The following is a 23,931-nucleotide window of genomic DNA, read 5'->3' as shown; positions in this document are numbered from 1 at the left end:
CCCGAGCTTACCCCGCACACCCCGAGCTTACCCGGCCGGGACTCGCCGGCGCACTGCGACGTGGGGTCCCGGGACAGCGGTTTGGAGTGGGAGAAGGTAGGGATGAAGCCCCGCGAGTCAGGCGGGGTTCCTGGGGGCGGTGCAGGGCTGCGCTCTGGACAAGCTCTTGCAGGACAGTCACCCAGGGTAAAGGAGTAGGAGGGAGAGACCCTGAACCCGGACTTCCGTAGGGCCACGCGCTGGAGCCCTGGGAAACTGGAATGTTTTAGGGGGAGCGGCAGGTCTCAGGCAGTGGGAGCGGGTGATCCAGGGCGCTTTGCAGAAAACGACTCTTACCTGGTCGGGGTCTGTATCTACGCCTGTGCCGGGAGCTGCTGCTGGTCTGCTTTAGGTAGACACCAGGGCACTGCTGCAGGGAAGTCCGTCTCATTCTTTCCCCCGGGGGAGTAACGAATAGAGAAACAGTTGGGAACTGGCTGGCATGATTGTCAGCTCTCTGAAGAGATCTCTATCTCTAGGAAGAGTTCTTTTGTGTTGTTGTGTAGGGATTTGCAGACCCGACCCAACTCCTTAAGAAAACCAGGGGCAGCACAGACAAGCTCAGACTGTTTTAAATTCTGATTTTGCCTCTGCCACTTCTTCTCAGCCTTGAACAAGTTACCCAGTCTCTTAGCCTCAGTTTCCCGACCTATAGGATGACAATAATATCTGCAATGTATTGGGAATAGTGAATAGAATAGCATCTAAAGTTCCCAGCACACTATTGGGGTATTGGCACTTTTCTCTGTTCCTTCTACTGCTTCTCATTGGACATTAACGTGCAAGACTAGCCTAAGGTGTTGCCAGGTAGTTTTGCCCGTGCTAATATATTTCTATTGATTTCAGAGACGAAGGGAGAGGGAGAAGGAGAGAGAAACATCAAAGATGAGAGGGACTCAACGATTGGCTGCCTCCTGCATGCCCCTGACTGGGGATCCAGCCCACAATCCGGGCATGTGTCCTGACCACTGGGAACGAACTGTGACCTCCGGGTTCATAGGTGGATGTTCAACCACTGAGCCACACCAGGGGGGCCCTTTCCTGGATTTAGACGACCAGTGCATAGACCAGCCAGCCAGGTTAACTCAGCTCTCTTGCCTCCTGTGTTACCTTAAGGATCATTAAAGAAATTTCTGAGCCACATCCCACTCATACTGACACGTGGACATTAGTAACTGCCCAGGGTTATTGTGGAGCTTAAATGAGATAAGCGCTGAGTAAGGACACACTTCAAATTAAGTTTCAGTTTTCTCCGTTGTAAAAATGTCAAGGTTGGCATGGGGATTAAAACCTGCATCTCTTCAGGGCATTTTATTCCTACTCTAGCCCTCAGCCCCATCTTGGACTCATTGCTCAGTGGCTGACACTTTACTTTCCCTCGGATTTTCTGCTCTCCCCTCCCCCACAGGCCTCCCTACTCTTCATCCAGTTCATTCTCCAGATCTGAGTTCCAGCATCTAATCCTCAGTGTGTCCTTCCCAGACCCCTCAGCTAATCCTTTGTGTTATGTACAGGTGGACCTGGATTTCCACTTGTTGCCAACCATTTATTTCAGTATGCCTCTGTGTGTGTGTGTGTGCGCGCGTGTGTGTGTGAGTGTGTGTGTGTGTGCATGTGTGATATAACTGGAAAGCTGAGTGCAGATTTTGGTAACTACTTTATGCCCAGATCATATTATTTCTCTGAATAAATCCTGTCATCCTTTCTCTGAGTTTAAAAGCCAACTACAAGGGTTTCCTTCTCTATGTCTTCTGGCTACCCATTGCCTCTGGCCTGTGCGCACTGGGTGTCTTGCGGGGATGTTGGGAAAATTATCATTTCACTGTGGCTTTCTGAAGTTGAACATCTCAAACCTACTTCAACTGAAAACATAAAATCTTAGCTTATTGTCCTTTAGTTTTTGTGCCAAAACAAATTACAGGCCGGAGTTTCCTTTAACTCTTTGAAATAACTTATGTACTTGAAACATATTCATAATTACTTCATTATAAACTTTGACTAAGTGCTTATTCTGGATCAGCAGAGAGCAGTCTCTGGGGATAGAAACTTTAAGGAAAAAAGAAGATGGAGCTCCTTGTAACCTTAATTTTCAAGAGATCTTGTTTATCCCCATTAGTTGAAACATTTTAGTATGGATTTTCTCATAAAACATTTCTTAGAACAATAGCAATCTAATCATTGAAATCAGATAAAAATATGTAGAAATTGATTTATAATTTAAAAGTCTGTGTGCATGATTTTTTTTTCTGTAGAAGTAGGCAAAAAAAAATTAAATTTCAGAAAATTTCAATGAATGCTGGAGGTCATTGGCAATTTATAGTTTACATATGGTAGGTACAATAATAAGGAAAAATAGGGCCTGTCTATGAGCTCACTTCTCATTTCTATATTTGTACGTATTCTACAGGATGGTTTATAAAATCCTCCAATGAAGCTACTGACGTTGTTCCACAGCATAACATGAAGAAGGCATTTTTGGATGAACTGAAAGCTGAGAACATCAAAGCATTCTTATAGTAAGCATATACTTGAAAGTTTATATGGACAGTTTGTTGGAAAATTTAATCTGTTTCAAAGTTTTGATCCAAAATTGCATATATATAGGAACTGACTTTTTAAAAGCTTTATTTGTTGAAGATCTTGTATCACATTTTATCTGGACAGGATTTTGTATTGCAGCTGAACTAGACCAGTATGGATGTTTTAAAGCAGGAGTCAGCCAACTCTCTGGGAAGGGCCTGCTTTAATAGGCCAGCTGATCTCTGTCACAAACCCAGCTCTGCTATTGTAGCACAAAAGAAGCCATAGAAACTGCATAAACGAACTAGTGTGCCAGTTCTGATAAAACTTTAGTTATGGACACTAAAATTGGAATTTTATATAATTATGTGACAATATATTATTCCTCTTGATTTTTCACCTATGAAATGTGATAACCAGTCTTAGCTGTGGGCTATACAAAACCAGGAAATGTGCTGGATTTGGTCTGTGGAATTTATTTTCTTCTGTTTTAGAGGAAGATAGTGTATTTTGGTCAAAATAATAAATGTGGACTTAAATTCAAACTTGACTTTACATTTCATCTTTGCCCATTGATAGCAAAGTAACTTTGAGTGAATACTTAACCTTCCTCAGGACAATGATACAACTGTGATGAGGATGAGCTTACAGAGCATATATGTGACATAGTTTACAATCTAGCTTTCTATTTCCTGAAATAGCTATCTAGTATAGAGCCAAAGAGGTAATTGAGTAAATTAAAAATTTATTTGTAAAGCAACTAAAAATAAAACCCTTGTATAAAATGAATATATATGTGTATATACAGTTGACTACAATTTTAGCTTTTCAAAGCATGAAGTTCATTTATTTTTAAGTATGTCTTTATTTTAGAGAGAGAGGAAAGGAGAGGGAGAGAGAGCTAGAAATAACAATGAGAGAGAAACATTAACATCAATAGACTGCCTTCTGCATGCCCTCCTCTGGGTATTGACCCCGCAACCCAGGCATGTGCCCTGACTGGGAATTGAAGTAGTGACCACTTGGCTCATGGGCTGACGCTTAACCACTGAATAACACCAGCTGAGTGAAGTCCATTTTTTTAAACAAATTTGCTTAGTGCATGTGTTAAAAAAATACTTAAGTCCCTTATAGTGATTAAAAGATTCTTTAGTGAATACAAGTTATAATTTTTATAAGAAGAGTTTTATATAAATACACACATACATGTGCATAGGTGTGTACACACATAATCCTATGGACACATATGCCTATTTTCATTTTGATAGAATTAAAACTCTGAGTAAATATTTGCTGAGGCACCTCCCAGGCCTTTGGCAGGCAGGGCCTTTTCAACGGAGAGACCCTGAAGCTTAAACTTTGGAAATCCCTCCTCTGCCTCTTGCTATTTCACTGTAATTAATTATAATAGCTATCATTAAAATGGAGGTCTGGCAAGGGTGAATATTTGTTCTTAGAGCTGCTGTCCCAGCTTCTTTCTCTCTCTCCTTTCCTGTGGTATGGATTGACCAGCAAAGAAGAAAAATGAATGCCTTTTGTTTATTTCTTTTTTGGACCCTCAAGCAAGATTGAAACAGTCAGCATCTTGATTGTTCTCTAAGGCCCTGCCCAGGCTGTTCTCACTGTTCAGAATTCAAGGATGTTCATCATTAACACACAAAAGAAAGAGATTAAGAGATCCCTCATTCATCCCTCCAAGGACTGCAGAAGCTCCAGAAGCCTTCTGAACTCTCCAGATTTCCAATCTGCCCATACAAATTGTTAGCAATTTTAAACAATTTAGAATTATTACTATTTTTTGAAAAAAAATTGATATTCTTGTAGGATCAACAGATTACTTGTGACATACTTCTGGATTGATTAAAACAACAAATAATGCCAAAACTGCTGTTTAATGTCAATTATCTAATTAAGCCCCAAATTTTTGAGAACAATTGAGGTGGCTACAGCCTCCCATGTACAGATGAGAAATTTCTGACACGGCCAGGATTACATAAATTAGTGGCAAAACCTGAGATACACACTTGTCTGATATTATGCTGATTCTTTTTCAGGATCAGCTTTGCTCTAAATGAGTGCATTCAACCTTGATCATAGCACATGGCTGGTGAGGACGAAACTGATGAAAGAAGTTTCAATCATATAGCAAAGTGTGATAAAGTCTCTCTCCTTTATTTTATTTTTTTTGATGTGAGCATGTTCAAGACTCCTCATATCAACTCTTCTTGCTTGTAGGGACAGAGCTGTAGCTGTGACTTTAGGAAAGATGCCTAATCTGCATCCGCTTCAGTTATGTCACAGTTTGTGATCTGTGTAAAATAGAAGAAAATAGTAACATGTTAGCTGTTTTCTTTGCAGTAGGTATACACTGATGCAGGAATAGATAGACTTTTCAGCTGCCTCTTAAATTTCTGTTCTTTTTCCAGAGTAAATAAAAGGAAGGAAATAACAAAGATTAGAGTGGAAATAAATGACTAAGAGGCTAAAAAACCTCCACAAAAATATAAAAGATCAATGAAACCAAGAACTGGTTCTTTGAAAAGATAAACAAGATTGATGAATCTTTAACCAGACTCATCAAGAAAAAAAGAGAGCAGACCTAAATAAATAAAATTAAAAATGAAAGAGGAGAAGTAACACCTGACACCACAGAAATAGGAAATGTTGCAAGAAAATATTATGAATAACCACCTGCCAACAAATTAGACAGCCTGGACAAATGGATAAATTCCTAGAAACATACAACCTTTCCAAGCTGAATCAGGAAGGATCAGAAAACCTGAATAGACCAATTACAACTAATAAAATCAAAGTAGTAATAAAAAAAACTCTTACCAATTTAGAACAAATATTCCAAAAATGTTGGGAAGCATGAGAATTGGCTGGAAAGTTTGTAAGGAGGACATTCTGAGAAAAGGGAAGTGTGTGGAAGGCCGCCTGCCCTGTTTATCGGAATTCTGACTTAGGGGAGACTAAGGGGAGTGTCGAAGGCAGCGCCCCAAATTGTTCCCTGACCTTTCCAACAAGCCTGTGTACATGCAGACCCCCAGGTGTTTACTGGAATCCTCATGCTTAATCCCTGGGTGCCCTTTCCTAGAGGACAATGTAAACACATGTGTCCTCCCAAGATTACAAGCAGTCCTCGGGTTTCATCGAAGATCCATTCCTACGGTGAGCGACCTAACGCGATTTTCGCTGTAGGTCGGAACCCACCTACATAAGCACCTACGTCACTCACATGGAGCAGACACAGCAGTAATGAAGTGAAACAGTAAAAAAAAAATTAAAAGAAAGATAATTCCTGACCTTTACTTGTGGTAAATAAATAATAAAAAAAAAACAACCATAAAGCACATATGTACCTACATCAAAATGACGGAACTTTTTTTTAAATATATAAAGATTGTAAATGGAAGATGGCGATGTAACCACGAAACGACGTAAGTCGAGTCCAGTGTAACCCGAGGACTGCCTGTACTCACCCTACTGATTGTATCTAAAGAAAAACATTCTAATAAAAGCCTAAGGAGGCAGGCAATCAAGGCTGCCTGGCTCCTTCCGCGGGGCGTCCCTTAGCCTTCCCCTACAGGGAAACCGTCGGAGTAATCTGTTCCTCCGTTGTTCAGGGGCTGTTGGTCACCCCCAGCACAAAAATGTACATGGAACCACAAAAGGCCCTGGTTAGCCTCAGCAAGCTTGTGAAAGGAAACCAAGGCTGGAGGTATCACATTACCTGATATCAAACTATACGAGCAGGCTATAGTAATCAAAACAGAATAACGTTGATACAAGAGGCATTTAGATCCATGGAACAGAATAGAGAGCACAGAAATAAACCCTCACGTTTGTTGTTATTTAGTATTTGACAGAGAGGCAAGAATATCGAATGGGGCAAAGACAGTCTCTAATAAATGGTGCTGGGGAAATTTGACATGTGCATGCAAAAAATGATACTGGCTTATCAACTTATACCATACCCAAGAATAAACTCAAAATGGATTATAGACTTAAATGTAAGTCAGGAAACAAAAATCCCATATGTAAAAAGGCAATAAAATTTCTCAGGGCAATATTTTTGCAGATTTATCTCCTGGAGCAAGGGAAACAAAGAGAAAAAAATAAACAAATGGAACTACATCAAACCAAAAAGCTTTTGTACAGCAAAACCATTAGCAACATGAAAAGGGAACCCACTGAATGGGAGAACATAACTGCCAATGATATATCTGATAAGAGGTTAATTTCAAAAACATATAAAGAAATCAAACAACTCAACACCAAGAAGACCCAATTTAAAAAATGGGCACAGGACCTAAATAGACACTTCTCCAAAGAGGACATGAAGATGGCTAAGAGACACGAAAAAATGCTAAAAGTCACTAATCATCAGAGAAATGCAAATTAAAACCACAGTGATATATCACCTCAGGCCTGTCAGAATGGCTGTCTTTAATAAATCAATGAGCAAGTGTTGGTGAGGAGGTGCAGAAAAGGGAACCCTTGTGCACTGTTGGTGGGAATGCAGATTGCCATAGACATTGTGGAAAACAGTTTGGAGTTTCCTCAAAAAATTAAAAATGGAACTGCATTATGTCCCAGTGATCCTACTTCTGGGAATATATCTGAAGAAACCCAAAACACTAATTTGAAAGACTATATGCACCTGTATGTTCATTGCAGCATTGTTTACAATAAACAAGATCCAGAAACAGCCCAAGTGTCCATCAATAGATGAGTAGATGAAAAAAGCAGGAGTACATTTACACAATAGAATACTATTTGGCTGCAAAAAAAAAAAAAAAAACAAAAACCTTTGGGACAGCATGGATGGACCTAGAGATTATTATGCTAAATGAAGTAAGTCCATCAGAGAAAGACAAATATCATATGATTTCATTTACATGTGGAATCTAATGAACAAAATAAAGTGACAAACAAAATAGAAATAGGGGCATGGATACATGGTGCAGACTGACAGATAACAGAGGAGAGGGGTGTGGGGGTCTGTATGAAAGAAGGTGAAGGGACTAAGCAAAAACCAAAACATGTATGCATAACACATGGATACAATGGTCTGGTGACAGAAGAAAAGGAGGGTTGGGGGGGGGAGTAGATGGAGGTGGGCAAAGGAGGGGTGGGGGAGAAAAGAGCCTGTACTTCCAGTAATGGGCACACAATGCAATGTGCAGATGATGTTTAGTTGAGTTCTACACTTGAAAACTATATGGTTTTGTGAATTAATGTCTCCCCAATAAATACAATTTAAAAAATTGTATTCTTGCCTGGCTGATATGTCTCAGTGGTTGAGCATCCACTCATGAACCAAGAGGTTGTCACCAGTCAATTCCTGGTCAGGGCACATGCTTGGGTTTTTGGCTGATCACCAGTAGGGGGCATGCAAGAGGAAGCCTGTAGATGCTGATGTTTCTCATTGAGGGTTCTATTTCTCCCTCTCCCCTCCTCTCTCTAAAAAAATCAATAAAAAAATTGTGTTCTTTTGTTACTATACTTTGAAAATATACAATATAAATCCTATGTAGGTTGATTGATTTTAGTAAAACCTCCATCAATCAGAAATTTATGAAGTTCAAGAAGTTAATGAGCTAGAAATAAATAAATGTCTTTACATGATATATGTTGCTTTGACATGTGGAATTTTCCTTTTTCTTCTTTTTTTTTTCCATTAAGGAGTTTAAGTTGAAAATACCAATGAGCTGAATCTTCAAGGAAATAACAAATTTCCAGGCAGAAAATATTTAAAACACACAAAAACACCAGCATTTGCACATATATTTAATGAGAAATTAGTCTACTCATGAAAATTATATCTCTTAGTCCTGGTTAAAATAATTCTCACCATTGCTTTTTAAGTGTATTACTATACATGATGGATAGAGTTCAAGAGGTTCACTTTAAGCTTGTAAATATGTTCACGTTATTCCTTACTAATCAAAAGGTTTCTCACTTGAATATAATTTTCAATATTGAAAATACTTGTAATTATCAGTAATTCTTGGCATGTCACAGCTTGGTATTTTGGATGAAAGTATTTTTCTCTCTCAAATATTTTGCACAGTGACATAAAAACAGGCAAGTCTATGAAAGTTCCAAGAGTCATGGCTCTTAAGGAAAGAATATGGCACTTCCCTCATCTGCTATTCAGGGATCTGTCCAGTGGGTCACACGTAACAGTTCTCTGCACAGATCAGTTTCTCCACTTTTTCCCTTCAATGAGTACAAATTAGAGCATGAAAACTTCAAAATACACTTTGAAAATCTATTTGCTGCAATAATTCTACCATTTTCCTTTTTCAATGTATCACATTTCAAAGTATTTTTATGTAAATCTGCCTTAATTGGTTGTTGATTTGAGATAAAGTCTGACTAAACATTAATTTCTAACTACTTTCAATTTTTGTTCGCCAGTAATTTTACGCGGATTCCACATTTAGCAGGAACAGAACAAAACTTTCAGCTTGCAAAGCAAATTCAGTCTCAGTGGAAAGAATTTGGCCTGGATTCTGCTGACTTAGCCCATTATGATGTCCTGTTGTCCTATCCAAATAAGACTCATCCCAACTACATATCAATAATTGATGAAGATGGACATGAGGTAAAAAAAAAAAAAGATTAGGAAAGAAACTCCCCCATATATTTTTTCAAATACTTCCTATGAAAGAATGCACTATACTTCTCTAGTTATTGATAGAAATCAATATTATTGAAACTGGCAAATGATGCCTTGAATATTTCATTACCAGTATCAGCTATCAGCTTTCTTATGCTGTTTGAATTTAATGCTGATGTTGGAAAGATTCTGAGAAATTGATATTTGGTAACAGTGGCTATTTTCTAATTTTTAGTATTGTACACTAACTTAAACTATGAGATAAAAGTAAGCTCCCAAGCAACTAAAATTGATACATTTCTGAGAGGCTCAGACCATAAAAGATACTGCACAGGTTGGGGGTTGCTAGGAAAATCAGAGACCCAGTGTGCAATTTGAGCCAGAAAGTTTTTATTGGTTCTTAATGATTATGTCTCATATGGTCATATGGTCATGTGTTCAGCTCCGTACCCAGAACTCAGATGTATTTGGAGGGAAAGTCACTCTATAGCATACCTAGTCTAAAGAATTTACAATCTTGTTTGCAAGTTAGGGCACATACTTAAAGAGAAGACAGCCCTGGCCAGTTTGGCTCATTGGATAGAGCATTGGCCCATGGATGGAAGGGTCCTGGGTTTGATTTCGGTAAAGGGAATGTACATTGGTTGCAGGCTCTATCCCTGGCATCAATGTGTCTCTCTCACATCGATGTTATTCTCTCTGTTTCTTCCCTGCTCTTCCATTCTCTCTAAAAATCAATGGAAAAAATAGCCTCCATTGAGAATAAACAACAAAAAAGGGAGGGAGGGGTGGAGGCAATCCACATAATTGAGCTATTTCTTATCATGAAATATATTCAGTATGAAAGCTCAGAACTCATATATTCATTGCTAGTTAGCACACCTAAGTTTTAGAACTACCATACCTAACTAAAATAGTCCTCTTCAATCCAGATAGCTTCCTTTAGTTCTTTTCTTAGCTGGAGCTTCTAAATTATATATAGCTTCAAGTTTGTTTAGCTTGATTAGTGATCAAGCTTGATCAATATTGATGTTAAAAATATAAAAACGCTTAAATCTCTATCCTGGTCTAACAAATTTGGGGATTGTTTATGTATAATCAGGAAAATAGCTAACTTCCAGTACTGTTTTTCCTTCGTTAACTTGCAATTTTGACTGTACCTTTGCTTTTGTTATTCCATTTCATTATTTTTGCCATTACAAACATTTATGCAAGTCCTAAAGCCTGGTACATAATATAAGCATATCACATTGAAGTTTCATTTTGGAGGTTATGAATGGTGTTAGTTGCCTAAAGCTTCTTAATTTTTAAAAGTTATGTCACTAGTTTATTTTCACGTATGTTGTTTAAAAATTTATCTTTATTGTTGAAAATATTAAAGATGTCTCTCTCTTTTTCCTTTCCCATTGACCCCCTCCACCCAGCACACCCGCCCCCGCCCCCCACCTTCCCAGACCTTCACCACACTATGGCTATACAAATCCTCCTATATAATAAAAGCCTAAGATGCTAAATGTCTGGTCGGCTGGTCATCCATTCAACCAATCAAAGCATAACATGCTGATGATATGCTAAAGCTGCTCAACTGCTTGCTATGACATGCACTAACCACCAGGGGGCAGACACTCAGACCAGTAGGTTAGCTTGCTGCTGGGGTCCAGCCGATCAGGACTGAGTGAGATGGGCTGGACACACCCGGGAGCCCTCCCATGGTCCTTCCCCAACTGGCCAACCTCCACATCCCTCCCTGGCCCCTATCATGCACCAGTTGGGTCCCTCGGCCTGGCCTGTGCCCTCTCGCAATCCGGACCACCTCAGGGGATGTCAGAGAGCTAATTTCAGCCCGATCCCACAGGCCAGACCGAATTTGTGCGCTGGGCCTCTTGTATATAATAAAAGGCTAATATGCAAATTGACCAAACAGCATAACAACCAGTTGCTATGACAAGCACTGACCACCAGGGGGAAGATGCTCAATGCAGAAGCTGCCCCATGGTGGTCAGTGTGCTCCCACAGGGGGAGCTCTGCTCAGCCAGAAGCCGGGCTCACAGCTGGTGAGGACAGTGGAGGTGGCGGGAGCCTCTCCTGCCTCCACAGCAGTGCTAAGCATGTCTGACTGATGGCTTAGGCCCACCCCCTACAGCCTAAGCTGTCATTCAAACATCTCCCAAGGGCTCCCAGACTGTGAGAGGGTGCAGGCTGGGCTGAGGGGACCCCTCCGCCACCCCCACAAGTGCAGGAATTTCATGCAACAGGCTTCTAGTATGCATATAAATTCCCTGGTTAATCTCTCCTGTCCATCCCTCATCTTCCCTCTGGGATTTCTCTATTTTCATTTATGTTTTTATCCAAGTTACACCTGCACATAAAGAATTACATAATCACATAGTTCTCCAAAGTGCCTTGCTTCCTTCCTAGTTCCCCCCTCCCTGAGGCAATCACTATTCAAACCTGAGTTGATTCTTTTGATATTTACCACTGTTTCCTTAAATAGTATGCTTATATTGCTTGTGTTTCAGGTTCAGGCATAATCTTTTGACATCCTGATAGTTCAGCTCCATTTCCCTCCCTCTGTCCTAACTACAAACGCTCTTACTGTCTTCCCAGTAAGGGGAGAGGGAGAGAGAAAGAGAAACATCCGTGCCCAGAGGGAAACATTGATTATCTGCCTCCTGCACGGCCCCAACCAGGGATGGAGCCTGCAACCCAGGCATGTGCCCTGACCAGGAACTGAGCAGGTGATCTCTTGGTGTATGGGTCAACGTTCAACCATTGAGCAACACTGGCCAGGGCAAACTGTAATTTTTATTCTCCTTTGCAACAGACAAGTTGCACCTCCCACAGGCAACATATATTAGTGTTTTGTAAATTCCAGAAATATTTTAAGTATATATAGACACATTCTTTTACCTTTGTTTATGTAGATATAATATATAAATTGAACTATATATTGACTGCCTTATCATAACAAGTAAATAGAAATTTGTAAGCCAAAATTTTTTTAGTTATGCTCAGAATAGTTAAAATTATATTAGTGAATTTAGGAAAGTGAACAATGTTCACTGGTATATAAGACTATATATATGACCTTTGAAAAAGTCACCCAGAAAAGTTATTTCCTTGACTTTAAAAAACTTTTTGTAGTTGTTAGGATAACTCATAAATGCTTTGAAATCTGCTTGCTCAGTAGTGCTGTAAAACTGAAGATTAGTATAAAGGCAAATCAAGTGAGACAAGCTTGAATACTCCCTTGACTGAAAGACTTGCTGATGTAGTGACTTCGTTTCGAGATGGATTTTTATTGCACTTTAGTATATTTTCTTTTATAATCCTTCCCAGTGATTCAGATGAGTTTGTTCCCTTTGTGGATACCAGAAAAATTATGAGAAATATGGAAGATGTGAGGATTTTTGGAGGATAGTAGTTTGGTTTTATGTTGGGTTCTGTCAGCCTCAGGAGAGGTAGCTGACTAGTGCTCTGGTTAGTACAATATGTCAGCCCAGATTCACTCCCCAACTCCCATCACCCTTTGTACTGCTGCACTGGCAAAACGTTCAAAAGAAGTGGTGATAGCAGATATCCTTGACTGGAGGGAATGTTTTAATCATTAATTTTGATATTTGCTGTAACTATGTTAAGTAGGAATCAGATTTTTCAAATTTCCAAACTACGAAAATACATAAAACTAATATAAGTAATCTATCAAAAAAAAAAAAGGAAAAAAAGAACGGAAAAGAAGCATTAAGGGAAGAAAAGGGAGAGTGAAAATCATATAATAAGAAGGTGTAAGTGACCTTACATACTGTATATCAGTAACTACAAAATCATATAATTAGGAATTCTCCGAGGCCATTTGTTTCCCCTCTACTACAAGCCATCACTTTTTGTAGGACAGGTTTATTTCTAGTAAGTCCTTCGGTTGATCTCTTATCCCCACTCCCCAACACTTCCCAGCCTTCCTGCTATAATTTGACTGTTACTTTTAGTTTATTCTTAACCCTAAAGGATGTTGCTTTTTTAAAAAATATATTTTTTTATTGATTTCAGAGAGGAAGGGAGAGGGAGAGAGATAGAAACATGAATGATGAGAAACATCCATCGGATCGGCTGCTCCATACTGGGGATAGAGCCTGAAACCCCTGCATGTGCTCTTGACAGGAATTGAACGGGAGACCCTTCAGTCTGCAGGCTGATGATCTAGCCACTGAGCTAAACCAGCTGGGGCAAGGATGTTGCTTTTTGAAGACCCAGCTTTTATACAGAGGTCTCCTGTTACACTCTATTATTTGGATGGGCTCTGGACTTGTTTTTTAATGCCTTTGCCCTCCCATAGAGTCCCAGGTTTTGATAGATCCAGCTAAGGGAAAAAATGATTTTATTGCTCATCTCAGAATTCCTGCTTTTATGTTATTCTTTTAGCTTCTGATTCTTTCCTAAACTCCGCCCCGCCCCCCCAATTTAGTGATACACTTAAAAATATAATACTTTATGTTTGGTTCAGTGTTTTAAATTCTTTTCAGAGTGAATGTTGTTTATATATCTAGATAATATCAGATATAGATGTCCCCCCCCCAATGTAATTTTTGTTATTGAAGTGAACTTAATATTTAATGTGTTCCTAAGTTATTGTCTTTGCATTGTTCTAAGTGACTATGATTACCGTACAATGTTACTTTTTATTTTTAGAATAAAATGTTTCTCCTAAAACAAAAGCTGGTGTATATATATAGATTTTCTCAGGGTCTATAATTTATTCATCTCATAAAAGCCTGCCATAGCTTCCAGCACAGCGCTAGGTGTTTGATATGTATTCTCAAAATACTGAAGGATTGATTAACCCTCTACTGACAAAAAAGATAGTACACGGTTATCCTTATTTAATTGTAGAATCCAAATTTTACCTGATTTACTTCTGATTATTCTATTTCTCTAGATTTTCAACACATCATTATTTGAACCACCTCCTCCAGGATATGGAAATATTTCAGATGTTGTGCCACCTTACAATGCTTTCTCTCCACAAGGAATGCCAGAGGTAAAAATCCAATGCAATAAAATAATAATAATAAAAAAACCCAGCACCCCCTCATACATCCAGGCAATAATTAAGGGGGCATTGCAAGGTTTTCTGATATAACCCAAATTCATCCTTTTCCACATTTAAGAAACTAGAATTTCTTACTAAAAAAAGGAATATTTATTATTGTGTTCATAGTGCTTTTTAAGATAAAATTTACTACAATGATATGCATAAATCAAAATGTACACTTATTGACTTTTGACAAATGCCTATACCTGTGCAATTCAAACCCCATCCACAAATAGGCTATTACTTCCAAAAGTGCCTTTATCCCCTTCTCAATCAACTCCACACACCCCGAGGCAAACATTGTTCTGATATTTTTGCCACTGTTGGTTAGTTTTGCCTATTCTAGAAATTCATATAAATGGAAATGTATAGCATGCAATCATTTGTTTCTAGTTCTTTTTATGAAGCATAATCTGTGAGATTCACATTTTAGCATTTATGTGAGATTCACATTTTAGCATTTATCAGAAGTTTGTTCCTTTTTATTGCCAAGTAATTCCTATTGTATGAAAATACAATATTTTACTGTTGTATAGCACTGAAATTTTCAAATAATTCGAATAATCATATTGTAGTCATTTTCTAATGAAGAACTTGAATGTCCATTCTAGAGAATCTTGTGATTTGCCCAGTAAAGCACTGTGCATACAGTCATCTGAAACTGTACAGCTAACCCCCAGGTATTTGCACAGTATTTTGTTTTTTATGAGAAAACTATATTTGAAACAGTTGAATATAATCTATTAGCTTCTTTTTACAAGTTTTCCCTCCTGCTATAGTATTTAATATGAAGTAAATTCAAGTTGGACATATTGAGTTTAAGGTGCCTAGGTTATATTCACAAGAAGTTGCTAATTGACAGTTGGATATATTGAAGCCTCACTCAATAGAGAGGTAAGACCTTGGGCTATTATTAGAAGCATCCTGGGTTAAAAAAATCACATTTAGAATTAAATTGATATTTACAAAACTATCTTCACCAATCAGGATTTATAGGGACAGGTTAATATCAGATAATGCCATATTTTAATAAGAAAATTAAAATTCATATTATTTTTATTATTTTCAAATGTATTTGATTATTTAACTTATTTATAATTTTAAAATGTCACAAAATTAGAAGGATCTTTTGTTGTTGTTTGAAACTTACTTTGAATGAGTAATTGATATTTTATCTAATGATATAATATTCGAGAAAATTTCCCTATAATTAGCACATAAACAGAATGTTTGCAATTACTTAATAATTTTATAATTGACATGAGATAAAAATAAGGGATATAACAGTCAGCAATATTGTTTCTTAAATATTTGTTATTCATCTCATATTGGTTTAAATATTGCAAATAACTTCTAGTTTTTTCACCTATTTGTTACTTACATTGCCCTTTATTTAAAATAAATCTTTAGTTTTGATATTGTATAATTGTTATTTTTATACAATGTGGATCTCCTTTATTAATCATCTCCATTATTTATAGTGATATGTTTGTATAAGTGGAATATAAAAAAGCACGAATACATCTTTATTATAAAAATAGTATAATATTACCAGATTGGAGTTAAATGTGTGTATATGTGTGTAGACACAAATGATACATAATTGCAAAAAATATAACAAATTTAATTTAAAATAGACATAAAAATAAATAAAATGGCCATAAAATATAAAATACACTTTAAAAATCTTAAAGTTAAATGAGTATGAACTAGTTGAAGAACACTAAAATTTATTGAGCAGTGAAAATATTATGTATAAAGAAACATTGTATTTCTGGATGGGAAGACAGGGTTATAAGGAGGAAAGTATACCCACATTAGTTTGGGGTTTTACTGTATAATCAGTAAAACTCCCTAAATAATTTTGAACTTTGACAGAATTATTCTATTCATAAGAGAGCCATAGAGATTATTAATTCACATTTTTCAAGTTTACTTAAGCTATTCCAGATTAACGGGAGGACCAAAGGAGCATGTGATTCTTCGTGGGACTGCTGTTTGTGTTCAAATATTAGATGAGTTTGCTGGTCGGTTTGCCTCACTGGGTCCCCTGTAACCCACCTAAAGGAGTGTTCATTCTTTTAAAATTATGTCTGTTTGTCTGTATGCTTAAGGTATTTCCCTGTCAGTAATTTTGGATCTTCATCTGAATCCTCTGGAGTATGAAATTCTGGGTTTTGCTTTAGCCTATTTGAAATTAGCAATTTGACCATGTCCATAAAATGTAATCTAATCTAGGGGTTCTCAAACTTTAGCATGAATCGAAGTAATCCAGAGGGTTTGTAAAACGCAGATTCTGGTCCCTCCGCCCTGAGTTTCAGTAGGTCATAGGTGAAGGTTGAGAGTTTGTTCCCATGGTCTCAGGTGATGTTGATTCTGAGGGTTCAAGAACCATGCTTTAAAAACCACTGTGATGTTAATTCTGAGGGTTCAAGGACCATGCTTTAAAAACCACTCGTCTTGCCTCCCAGTTTTGTGTTCTATTAACAGGAGCGGAAAGATGGAAGCTTGAAAGAAATGGAAAATTCTAGGCTAACAGTGCAAGATTGTATTTATTCCCAGTCATAAAACAATGGTGCAGTGTAAATTTTACAAGGTCATTGTCTGAAAACAAAGCTTTTTTTTCTAATTCACAGTGGCAACTTGCATATCTAGAACACTGTTTTCATTTTCAAAGTCTGCTGTCATTTTAAAACTACTGTCTTCTTTAGTCCCTTCTCTATTATAATTTGTTTTGTGAAAACTGCAGATTTATCAAAAGGTAGCCAAAATTTACAGAGATTTTAAAAAGTAGTCTTTAAATATGGATAAATTTCAGGTAGGATGCTTACACTAAAACAAAATTCACTAAAATCAAATTGCTTCATTACTATGTAATCACAATTAGAATAAGAGTGAACTCCAAAGAGGCCTTACAGTGATAAATCAGACATACAGAACTATCATTAATAGTGCATTAACATTGCTTTGATATTAGGAGAAATAAAAGTAATCCTTTCACCGAAGCAAAGATTCAATGGCCACCTTCTCAATAGACTTTCCTTTCCTCTTTTTATTTAAAATGGTCCTGCCTGAGTCCCAGTTCATTGCTTGCCCACTCTATTTACATTTTTTTAAAAATTTTCTACAGCAACTATCACCTTTTAATATACTATGTCATTTACTTAGTAACTTTATTGTTTATTATCTTATCTCTCCTTCCACATGCATGTAAGTTCCTTCAAGGCCAAGAATTTGGCACATCTCTAAGTCCTAGAACTCTACTGAGCTCATAATAAAATCATATATATATATCTTCCACAAATTTGTCAAATCTTAGAATACCCTTAGAAACGACTTCATTTGAGTATCTGTTATAAATATGTTGTGCATATGCCATGAGAAATGTAGTCGATGAGGGAAACAAAGATGTTAGAAATCGTCTAAGATAGGGGCTTCAAGCGAGAATGTATGAAGGCCAAAGGCAGGCAGGGGACCATTTTAAAGAGATGAGCTGCGTCATCCATTTCTCAGTGTACTCTCTCATGGAAGTGGGATCCTGCTGGTCCTCTGTCACCATCTCCTTATTTATAGTCATTTTTTTTTCTCTTAATAATGAAAGACATCATCCACCCGTTCTAAAACAATATAAAGCATATTTTTGATTTGTCAAAAAAAATCTCTGCAGCTCCACACAAAGAGATGGTGGTTCAAGATTCTAACAGCTGGCTGGGTAACAAATGATTTGACAAATCAAATGATTTGCAAGGGAACAAAATTAAAGCGGAGCCTAATTGAGTTTCCTACTGGCATCGTTAGAATTCACTGGGATGATAGGTCAGTGCATGATTTGGGGGTTATAACTTGGAAGGAATTTAAGTAATTTAGTGAAGGTTTCATGACAAAATTTTTTCATTCCTATCCCAAGGTTTCCGAGAACTTTTATCTAAAAACAGGAAATGTGAACAGAACTGATGCTGAGTCCTGTCTCATTCTAGCCATAGTTTGTTCATTCACAGATCCGTGGCCCAATTTTTAATGTTTCATAGTGTCAAGAGATATTTTTGAAGTACAATTTGATGCTTAAGTACTATCTATAAAAAATTGTAATGATGTTGCTAGACTCAATTAGATACTACTATTATTATAATTTACTTCTGGAGAATTTTCATTACACAGATAGCCTGTCATAGGAAATACTTTTTTGTTGTTTTGTTTTGTTTATCCTAACCGAAGGATATTTTTCCATTGATTTTTAGTAAGAGTGGAAGAGAGGTTGAATGGGGGGAAAAGAGAAAGGAAGAAAGAAACATCAATGTGAGAGAGACACATCCACTGGTTGCCTCCCCCCCATGCACCCTGACCTGTGCTGGGAATTGAACCTGCAACTTAGGTATGTGCCCTTGACTGGGAATTGAATCCTCAACCCTTCGGGTGTGTGCCAATGCCCTAACCACTTCCTAACTCTGGCCAGGGAGGAAATACATATTTTTAAAAATTCAGTTTACATGTTAATCAAGGGAAGTTTGCCAGTGATGAATAAAAGACTCTCAAGCATACCCACAGACTGAAATGGAATTTAACATGCTAGATGTTAATTAGGAAGCGTTCTCTTGGGATCGATACTTTTGGCAGGGAGGGGAAGGAAGCTGGATTATGCAGAGGGAGAAGTTTCACCTCAATGTCAGCTGACACCCTCAGCTGACATGACGGGCAGCTCTGGAGTCAGAATTGCCCATCATATTGGTCCTGGGTTGGACTAAGATGTCCAGGTCTTAACACTTCCATGTCAATCAGTCATTGAATGTGTTGCATTCTAAAAAAGGGACATGATTTTGAGCAAGGTGCCTGTCTGTAGCAAACCTTGAGCAAGGGGCTGACACCAGAAGCCTGCCTGCTAAGAGCCTTCCCTGCAGCTGGAGCAAGAATCTCTCACCCAAGGGAAGTCTGGCAGCACATGCCAGTGCCCAGCACAGATACATTTTACTTTAGAGGAGAATGTTTTGGGGAAAGAGGGACAGAAGTTCAAGGGGAAAAACAATGATAAAATTCTGACTAAAGAGAATAGTGTATTTCTGTATTTTTAAAATGATGATATTGAATAGTAAATCATAATAGTCTTTAATATTTTTGGACACAAAAAGTGAGGAAAAATTTCTTGAAAAATGTTAATACTTATATACTGAAAATTGCATCATTTACAACTCCTTAAAGGTATGATAACAAACTTTATTTTAAATTTTTTATTGATTAAGTTATTACATATGTGTCCTGATAAAAAATTGTAGATGCCAACTTAAAAATATTGTATTTCAAAGTCAGTATAGGAAGTAGGTGAGAAAAATACGTTTGAAGACTATTGATCTGATCTAATAGACTATTTTATAAATGAGAGTCCAGTCATATGCCACTTGGGGCATGTTCTGGGAAGTGCATTGTTAGGCGATTTCGTCACTGTGTAAACATCACAGAGGGCCCTTACACAAGCCTAGATAGTAGAGCCTGTGACACTCCTAGGCTATATGGCATGTCTCTGCTGTCTATGCTGTCCCTGGTTGACTGAAACATCATTATGTAGCATGTGACTATATTGAAGCTCAGAGATGTTGTAAGACTTGCACATAATCACACTAATGATATGAAGCCAGACCTTAGAGCAGTGTTATTACCTGACCTCTGACCTTTCCCCCTTACCTGGTGGTTGTAAAGACCCATTAAGCTACCGTTTCTGAATATACTCCAAAGAGAATAAAGCTCTCATCAAGGACTTCCTAACCTAAAGTGTCTGGACTCCTTTAAATTGCATGCAGCAATGTGTATATTTATATACATCTCCTTCCTGGGGAATACTTCTATGGCTTTATAGCTGCTATGGGGGAGACAGATAAATTAAAAAACAAACAAAAAAACTTACTGTTAAATTCCTATGTCTAATCCAGCTAATCGCCTTCTGAATGCAGGTTCTTTCTCCTTGAATCTTTTATCTGAGGCTCATGCTTCTCTGACCCTCCTGTGTGCTCTTGCTCGTCCCTGTTTTAAAAGATGTGAAATAGTGCAGAGCAACTTGCTTGTATTCAGTTTTACTTGTTCTAAGTCATGCATGATCTCAGCAGGGTGATCTAGTGTATGTGAACTACGCACGAACGGAAGACTTCTTTAAACTCGAGCGGGATATGAAAATCAATTGCTCTGGGAAGATTGTTATTGCCAGATATGGGAAAATTTTTAGAGGAAATAAGGTAAAAATCATCTCCTTTTTGTTCTCCACAAATATAAAGTTACATTGTGTCATATGTGTACAATCATATCCTTAAAACTTTTTGAGGATTATAATCCTCTCATGTTCTGTAACATGCCCACTTTATAGTGAGGACACCTCTGCTAGCTCATAGACCGGGTTGCTTTTTTTAAAAAAAATATTTTTATTGATTTTTTTACAGAGAGGAAGGGAGAGGGATAGAGAGTCAGAAACATCCATGAGAGAGAAACATCAATCAGCTGCCTCCTGCACACCCGCCACTGGGGATATGCCCGCAACCAAGGTACATGCCCTTGACCGGAATCGAACCTGGGACCCCTCAGTCCGCAGGCCGACGCTCTATCCACTGAGCCAAACTGGTCAGGGCCATAGACTGGGTTTTTGTTTCTTTATTATTATTTTTTTATTGATTTCAGAGAGGAAGAGAGAGGGAGTGAGAGATAGAAACATCAATGATGAGAGAGAATCATTGATTGGCTGCCTCCTGCATGCCCCCTACTGAGGACTGAGCTCACAACTTGGGCATGTGCCCAGACTGGGAATCGAACCTGTGACCTCCTGATTCATAGGTTGATGCTCAACCACTGAGCCATGCTGGACGGGCTAGACAGGGGTTTTGAGGGGCCATTGCAATGTGGCTAGTGTGATAGATCAGGGAGGATAGAGAAGATTTTTTCCATGCCTACAAATTATGCCTATGATCTACAAAGAAGTATGTGCTGGATTTGTTAACCTTTATTTGGCAGCTTTTATTATAATATTAACTTTGAAATTATTTACTACATTTAATTTTACCACATTGCGGACCAGTAGTTTTATTGCTAGCTTTACCCAGTGGCCAGATAAATTTCTATTGAATGAGTACAAAAAACGTTTTACATAAATGTTAAGGGAATGCTTTAAAATTAAATACCCACTGCATTTCAAAGGTATGTATTACATGTTCTTACAAGCTAATATCTTTTTTAAGAATTCCCGTGATTGGCCACAAGCCTTAGAACAGAAAACACGAGAATTCTCGTGATCCATCCACAATGTGTTAATATGAATTGTTATAGGTAATGTTAGAAACCAGTATATATATATATAGCAGTTTTTAAAGTTATGATCACTTGACTTGTTGTATATATATATTTACATATATATATTTTTTCCTCTTTCATGGGAAATTAAATTTCAAAGGTATTCCTTTCAACCATAGAATAAATAGGAATCTGGCGGGATTGTTGTGCTTTTAGACTCGTGGAAGAAAACTGCAAGTACTTGCTACCACTAATGGGTACATTATCCGCATGTGCTCCTTTAGGGCTGACACTTGGAGCCTGTCGTAGGGTGGGAAAAAGCCAGTTCTCTGTGAATTATTCTTTCTTGTTGGTCTAACGATAAAAGATTAAAAATAAAAAGTTTGGTTACTTACTTAAGGATAATTTTGAGAATTGATATCACCAGATTTGGAACAACCAACCTGAAGTAAGAGACATTGTGTTTCACAGGTTAAGAACGCCCAGCTGGCGGGGGCCAAAGGAATCATTCTGTACTCAGACCCTGCTGATTACTTTGCTCCTGGGGTGGCGTCCTATCCAGACGGTTGGAATCTTCCTGGAGGCGGTGTCCAGCGTGGCAATGTCTTAAATCTTAATGGTGCAGGCGACCCTCTCACACCTGGTTACCCAGCAAATGGTGAGCAACCAGGCCCTCATTATCATAGGAAACTTAACACTTTATGAAAGGACAACATAGCATGTCTTCTTCTTATTCTCTTTGCATCTAAGAAAAAAATTAAAGAGTTTTGAACTCTGAATATTATCAATTCAGTTCCCATGTCCCTTGTTTGGAACTCTTGGGCCTGATGGGTTTTGGAATTCAAACATTTAAAAGTAATACGGTGCATACACCATACATTGCGTAATACTCAAATACAGGCTGGGACAATACAGGAAGCAAGCACATACATAGTTTTGCAGCAAAATGTATGAATAACCACACCAAGCTGGGTTAAAGTAGTATGAGTAGCCTGGGTCTGCTTACGTCAGATTTTGCTGTCAGAGGAAATTACGTCAAATCGGCTTGTGTTGCCAAGTGACTCTCCTCCAAATGCATGGTTTTCACAGTTTTGGAATTTCACAATCTTGGACAAAGGATAGTAGAACAGAAGTTCAATACCCCCTGAAACGAGACATCTAGAACACAGAGTCCAGAAAATGCTTTATATTGCATCTTTGCCATATAAAGACAATAGTGATAACTTTCAAGGAGTGTTTCCTAAAGGCCAGCTCTTCACCTGCGTTGAAAATCCTTCAAGCGTGGTAGTATTGTTCTCTCTATTTGGCAGAAGACGGAAATGAGGTTAGGAGTAGGAAGCACTGTGCCCCAGATTATGACACCACTAAATGAGGAGTGGGGGTTCAAAGGCAGGCAGTCTGGCTCCAGAGTCCACATGCTTGTCCGGGGCTGAAATAGTTCCCTGTACAGCTGTAGATCATTAACAAAGGGAGCGAATTCATTTGAATGTGCTTAGTTTGTGTGGTTTAAAACTAACTGAGGTGTATAACTTGAATAAAATCTGTTGCAAGTGTCTGGTGTTGTTGTTTTTTTAATTCTTTAGCAAATTGTAGATTCCTCTAAAGCTTACGTCCTTGACTTTGTAAATCACATAAATATACTAGAACTTATGTCACCCTCTAATTTAACATGATATTTTTTTAGCAAGGAAAGTCATTATATTGAATTCCCATTTCTTTTTTAAAAATATATATTTTGACTTTTATTTATTGATTTGAGAGAGAAAGAGAAACATCAATTTGTTGTTCCACTTATTTATACATTCATTGATTGATTTCTTGTATGTGCCCTGACTGGGAATCAAACCCATAACCTTGGCATATTGGGACAACGCTCCAACCAATTGAGCTACTTGGCCAACGCCTGCTCTATTCTTTAAAAATGTTATTATATATTATACATAACATATAACATATAATACATGATAAGAGATAATTTATCAACAATTGTTAATCTTGTTTCATCTGTTCATCCCATTTGTTTATTTATTGTTATTGCTCTAGAGAATTTTAAAACAAATGTCACATGACATATTGTCATTTTACTCATAAAAAGAAAAAGATTTTGCCATCATGTGAAGTTCTCAGTGGATAATTTAAAATTTTGGAGAAAAAAATTGCTTTTTGTTTATTTTTTTAATCTAAAGAAATGACAGAATGTATGTTTCTATTTTGAAGTTGAGTTTACAAGCACTAAAATTCACAGATCTTTAGAGTTCAGTTCAATAAATCATAAAAATTGCATACATCTATGTTACTCAATATAAAATATAGAACACTTCCATGAGTTCAGAAAGTTCTGGTTGTTTTTATTGTACCCACAGAAGCAACTACTTTCTGATGTCTCCATTTCTTA

At 37.7% G+C, this 23,931-nt stretch overlaps 1 protein-coding gene across 3 annotated transcripts in view; it reads left to right on the top strand.

The window, feature by feature from the left end:
- The first annotated feature begins 2,445 nt into the window (after positions 1-2,445).
- FOLH1B (folate hydrolase 1B) overlaps positions 2,446-23,931 on the top strand; it is a 45,934-nt gene continuing 24,448 nt past the window's right edge. For 2 of the 3 annotated variants that reach the window (XM_015561347.1, XM_006759757.2), the window contains exons 1-5: positions 2,446-2,555; positions 8,986-9,172; positions 14,121-14,222; positions 20,369-20,494; positions 22,008-22,194. In XM_015561347.1, coding sequence (XP_015416833.1) covers positions 2,500-2,555; positions 8,986-9,172; positions 14,121-14,222; positions 20,369-20,494; positions 22,008-22,194 — 658 coding nt within the window. In that variant the 5' untranslated portion in view covers positions 2,446-2,499. The remainder of the gene's footprint in view (positions 2,556-8,985; positions 9,173-14,120; positions 14,223-20,368; positions 20,495-22,007; positions 22,195-23,931) is intronic. The other variant, XM_015561348.1, reaches the window with a different exon arrangement.

This window comes from Myotis davidii, unplaced genomic scaffold (assembly GCF_000327345.1).
Source record: "Myotis davidii unplaced genomic scaffold, ASM32734v1 scaffold657, whole genome shotgun sequence".
In the NCBI taxonomy this organism is placed as follows: Eukaryota; Metazoa; Chordata; class Mammalia; order Chiroptera; family Vespertilionidae; genus Myotis; species Myotis davidii.
The sequence above is the reverse complement of the archived record's forward strand: the minus strand, read 5'-3'. Positions and strand labels throughout refer to the sequence as shown.